General features: G+C 37.8%; 1 protein-coding gene across 1 annotated transcript in view; it reads left to right on the forward strand.

Moving 5' to 3' along the window:
- Positions 1–1,273, forward strand: part of LOC103919942 (calcyphosin-2-like) — a 20,535-nt gene extending 19,262 nt beyond the window's left edge. The window contains exon 12 of the mRNA XM_009327543.1: positions 1,018–1,273. Coding sequence (XP_009325818.1) covers positions 1,018–1,193 — 176 coding nt within the window. The 3' untranslated portion in view covers positions 1,194–1,273. The remainder of the gene's footprint in view (positions 1–1,017) is intronic.
- The last annotated feature ends 4,727 nt before the right edge of the window (positions 1,274–6,000 follow it).

Consider the following 6,000-nt stretch of genomic DNA (forward strand, 5'->3'; position numbering starts at 1 on the left):
TGAATACATTTAAGTAGTTAGTTCTCAGCTTTGGTGTGCAAGTTGTCAGTGACACATACAGCATTAGTAATTTTCACTTAGGAGGATACTCTCATTTTCATATTACCGTTTTCCATCAAAATATGCAAGGTTTCCAACTGACACTGAATGTACTCAACCTTGAAGTTCCTTCTGAATAAACTATTTATTTCTGGGACAGGATTGTCATCCTTTACAGAGGATGTGTTGGTATCTTCATTATTTTTTCAGGATTCTCAAAAATGTTTAAACTTTGCCATTGAAAAAATAGCAATTTAAATATTTGTATGTCAGTTTCTAAAAGAACATCTCCATGTACCAAACTAGTCATTGTGAAAGTCTCCCTAGTGTCCTGACCCTTTCAGTTTTACCTGTAGAAGAGAGGATCGTTTTTGTATTGCCGGCGATTTTAATGGTAACACATGAGGACACATGGTGGTATAGGAATGTTACATATGCAATTTTTTCCAATGCTATAATGCTATATTTTTTCTGTTTTTTTTTTCCCCTCAATGTTATGAAATCATCTTGAGTATAATCTTTATTAAGTCACTGAAACACACGTCAATTGCAGAACGCTTTTCAAATGCAAACTTGCATCTTAAGGTTTTCCTAGAGCTTTGAACTTGTATTACATTAAACATATGCTTTATTACAAGATAACTTGTGCATTACCAAAATTTTAGTTTGTGAATGCATTATTCAGTTTTTGCAGTCATTTGAAGAAAAAAATCTTCCTGATCTCATAGTTCATTGAAATTGACTGTGGTGTCATATTTCTGTTGCTACTTAATGCTATCATGTGCTATTAAAGTAGGATGATTTCTGCAGCTGGTATTAAGTTAGCCAATGACTTCATTCTGAAATCAGAATATTGAATTTGTTCAAGAAAAAAATATTTGCAAGCTAAAATTTGAAAGTTTCTTGCCTGGAATATATTAAATGCTATATATTCACCATTGTTGAAAATTTATTTAATGGAAAAATATATTTTCACAGGCAAAGCTACAGAAGAAGAAATTAAATCGTCATTTCTAGAAACATTACGAGAGTCCTGCAGCAACCCCAATGAAGTGTCCTATTCTGAGTTCGAAGACTACTATGAAGGATTAAGTATTGGAATCATGGATGATGATGATTTTGTTAATATCTTAAGGAACCCTTGGGGAGTTTAGAGTGGAGGATGACAAAAATGAAGAGGAGACATTTTCTAAACAAGGAGTGAGCTAAATAAGGGAGGATTTAGCCTTGATGTGCATTACTTCATAATTAGTGTCTTAAACTGATTTCAGGGACTGAAAATTTTAGATGCTTTCAGAATAATACATGGCAAATTTCTTAGAGTGTCTGTTGAGCTATGCTAACCACTTTTTTAGTATAAATGCTGTTCATTCCTTTTCATTGGAAATAATAAAGGCTATTCCCCATACCAAAAGGCATCATTTACTTGATATTAGAATAAAGTGGCCTATTTTAAAATAAGAGGGAATTAGAAACTAAAATGCATGAAGGAGTATATGCAAGAGAAAATTTAGTTTTATGATGCGTTGTGAAAAGCTTTAGATTTGACTGTATAAATATCAATGGTAGCTTTTCTTCAGAGTTTTCTTCTTATACAAATAATATGTTTATTCTTATAAAATTCTTGGTTTCATTTCTTGTTTCTTATGCTGGTACTTAGCCTGAAAGAGAGCAGGTCATTTTTCCAATTTTGAGGATGTCTGCAGTACTGAAAGTGCAGAGATGTTCACACCAATTAGCCTTTGAACTATGATGTGGACTGTCTTGACTGATCTTATTTTTTCATCAGGCATCCGAAGCTGAGCATTGAATCACAAGGGTTTTAATAAGCACACATATATTTTTGTAATGCACTTCTTCCTTTCCTATATTTTGCTAAGTGGTTTTCAAAACAAATAATTTATATTTAAATATCTGGTTTCTGTATCTTCTATCGCCGTCATTTTTTTTAAACTAAAACTTAGCAATGATATCCTTTGTCAAACTGATATATAGCATTTCCTATCTACTCTGAAAGTATAAAACAGAAAAGTGTAAAAAAAAAAAAAAAATCAAACCCCGCCCTCTGACACAAGAAAATTTAATCCATGAATTAAAATATTCCTTGCTACTTCAAATATTCAGCCAGATATGCTTTTCAATGTAATACATCTTGTTAATTCTGTAAAAGTCTTTGTGTTAAGAAATAAAAAATGTATTATTAATTATATCTAGAGAGAGATAGATAGCCTTTGGCTTCAATATACCTGTCACCAAAATTAACTGTATGTTAAACTGCATTTCCTAAGCCTATCCAATTAAAATATATTAGTTTTCTTTGTGCTTGTTTGCCTGGTTTTGAATTTATAGTCTGTGGTTAACAGAACCTTCCCCTGAGACAGAATTTGTGTTTCAGAGGAGTTGAAGGGCAGTGCTGAAATGAATGCTGAAATGAGGGACTTTGGTCCCCCTGTGGCTGACGGGTTTATTCCAGATACAGCACGTCCGTGTTCTAATAGCTTGTGCATTGCTGTCGTTTGATTCTTTGTGCCCTGCCCTCACCTGTAACGAGAATTGCAGCTTCTGCTCTAAATCCTCAAATGAGGGATTTTGGGGGATGCTTTTGGGGCTGCAAAAGTCTGGATGTATGAGTTTACAGAGAAAGGCAAATTCTGTCAATGCTTATTCTAAGCAAGAATTCTGATGTGGCTTATTATGATTTTCTTACTCCCCGTTCCTGCTGGAATTTCTCTTGCTGGAAAGATTTTGTTAATTAGTGTTCTTGGAATTGCTGATTCTGAGAAGAGCAACTTCAGCTGGTTTTACAGGGGTCTGCTTGTTAATGTGTCTGTTCGAATAACTGAAAAATATCAAGTGGCATTTTTATTAGTTTTTCAAAGAATCACCTACTCTGTTTAGACCTGTTCACTTAGGAGAGTTGTACCAACGTATAAAATGGAAGCTCAGTTTAGTAAGTGTGAAATGAGGCATTGACATCTTTCTTTTTGCAATGCTTAATTTTTTTGCCATGCTTTTGGGAAGATTATTCCACATTATCCTGTGGAATGGAAAAATTTATGAAAGTGGATGTATCCTTAGTGGGCCTGCTTATCAGCAGGGGCTGTATAGGTCACATCTGCTGCAAATTAAGCGTTCTTTATTTTGCTGTTATCACTGAAATGAGGTGCTGTTATAAGGACATTATTTCCATAGCTTTGGCAGTCATGCATTATTCTTTTTTCTTAATCTGGAGAATGATCCGTAACAGGGCAATCTACGATCAATTCTAAAGGTCAGAAATTTCCTGAAAATACAAGTGGGTACTCTGGTAATCATGTAAAACCTGCTAGGTATATAATTTCTATTAACTACGAGGTCAGTTATGCATCAGTGGCTGCCTTAAAACATCAGGTATGATGTCTCTGGTGAGTTTTTAATGGAGTTCACAAAAGTAGTTTTCCATCTGCCCGCTGTTTTTCATTGTCTAAACTTAAGATGGCAACAAAGAATTCAAAGCGACTTCTTCCCAAGGCTGGCCCACCCTGCTTACAGTCAGTAGGAAAACACAGAGGCCGTATTCAAACCAAGGTCTGTCGTGTCTGACTTCCTTTCGTTAACAGTGGTCTCAATGCCCTGATTAGTTGCATTCTGATTTGCTCTTCTTTACTTGAAAACATTTGATGAACCTGAATCCTTTTCTTTGACCAATGCTTTGTAGCTTTAAAGCTTTCTGGAGGTGTCTACGGGGGTTTACTGCCTTTAAGTGTGTTTCAAACAGAACTTTTTCTACATTTGCTACCTTTCTCAGAATTGCCCGTGTTTTCCAAATCAGGATGTGTTATTAGTTAGAAGTGGTGTCCTCAGAGAAGCTGGCTGGCTTCTTTCCTGAAACTCACTGCTTAATAAAACTAGTCGCCTTCATGCCACCTTGATTTACGCTTCTGCTAAAAAGTGTTAGCAACCTGCCGTAATTGAGAATATCGGAAGTGCATTATGCTACCAACATATTTTGTCCTATTGGATGTGCACACTCCCAGAAGACAAGTGGAAATTAATGAAGTGATGTAACTCCTCATTCTCAAGGTATATGACCGCTTCATCAAATGAATATGCACTGGCAATGTTAGCTGGAATGTTTAAGAGCGTTTTTAAAAAGCAAAACACAGGCACATGTGCAAACCTTCAGTAACTTCACTTTGTCAGCTAATAGAAATCTGGCATCCTCACGTGGGATAGCTGTTGCTGAGAAGGAGGTGGTATTACTGACTCACACCCACAAACTCGTTTCTCTTCCATAAGAGTCACTGCCAGCTGATCGAATTTTGTGGGTCTTTGGGGCCAGAAAAACAAAAAAGATTAAAAATGTATCTACCACAAAACAAAGCAGATAAGTTTCTGCGGCAGAAAAAGAGAAGGTAGAAAATCACATGCTTTTTTTCTGGATATTACTCTAATAATTTATCCTTCCTCTCCTTCATACTCAGCAATTTAGAGACCGAGAGAGTTCTGTACTTGCTGTTCATGTTGTTAACCATCTTGTCTTTGAGAAGCTGAGTCAGAAGGACTCTGTTGTAATCATGAGGCATCTCCAGTAATGAAAGAGGCAAGCAGTATTTCCTTCCAGACCTGTTGAGGCTATTTTTTCACAGAGAACATTTCAAAATATTAACTGAACTGGAAGGTACTTAGGAAAGAAATGTGGTAAGACGGTACCTACATGATGACCCTATGAATTATTTTGTTTTGTGGCTCCTATACTTTTGGTGCACCCCTTTTTTCAGTTTCGATTGGGGGAAACTGGAGTCTTAAAGATGATAGAGAGAAAGTACCCCTCAGAGAAGAAAAAAAAAAAAATCTTTATCACAGGTTTCTCTTAATGTTTACTATAGCATCTGTTGTGTTTACCTGGAATTTATAGTATCTGGGTACCCATTTTCTGGCTTTTTTTCTCCTCGCTCATGTGTTATAGTTTGGATGGAATTAATTGGATTTGTGCATGGAAACTTCTGTGTTTGTTGCTACCGGCAGAATTTTGTGTGTCCAGCGTCCCCAGAGAAGCAGCTTCAAAATAAGAAAAGTAATAGCCATTTCTTTGTGGTTTGATTTTTTGCAGACTGCATTCCCATGAAAGATGTTTAATATTTTAGGATCTTTTGCTGGCTTGTGTATTTTTCAGCTCGTGACCTTCTGACCATTTCCCCTCCCCATTTTAGGCGAAGAGAGGAACCTGAGAGACTCTGGAAAAAGTAGAAAAAACGGTATTTGGAAGGTGTGCTGTCTAGGTATCTAAGTAGTGAGGATTCTCCCTGTAGAAACTTGACACTGCTTTCAAACTGCCCTTTTGAGTAGTCTGAAAGAACCTCTGGTGGACTCCTTCCACGTGCCAGAAGTAATCACATAAAGACCTGAGAGGTTCTCCTCTCGGACAGCCGAGGTCAGCAGGCAGCCCCTCACAAGCGCCGGTGAGAAGGGCTAACCTCGTGGCTGGGAGAGGCGAAGGAGCCTGCTTCGGTCCCGGTGCCGATGTCTGCCTACCTCGCTGCTGGGCTCTTTGATGACTGCTGCAACGGTGGGCTCCTTTCATAACTCTCGTTGGGGGAGGCTTGTGGGAAGGAGACTTCTTGCAGACATTTAACTACCTACCAATATGCCTTTGCTGAGCTAGAAGACAAGGACTGTCCCTCTCATGGCAAAGCTGGTCTTTATAGCAACTTTTCAAAACATCAACCCCTTAGTACTGTCTAGCTGGAGGCAAGTGTAATGGAGAGGGCAGAGGCTGGACTGAGACGAACTAAAGAGAAAACATGAAGAAAGGTTAGGCAGAAGACATAAAATGGTAGCACTTAGGGGCAGTGGGGGAGATGAAAAAGCAGGGGATGGCAGAGAGCTCCTTTGCAGCAGAGATTTGGGGTGCTTCTTCCCCATCTTTTCCCCATACTTCTATTTTATGCCGCATCTCACATTTGGTTGTAAGTTGGGAGT

The sequence above is a fragment of the Pygoscelis adeliae genome, unplaced genomic scaffold (genome assembly GCF_000699105.1).
Source record: "Pygoscelis adeliae isolate BGI_AS28 unplaced genomic scaffold, ASM69910v1 Scaffold113, whole genome shotgun sequence".
Lineage (NCBI taxonomy): Eukaryota > Metazoa > Chordata > Aves > Sphenisciformes > Spheniscidae > Pygoscelis > Pygoscelis adeliae.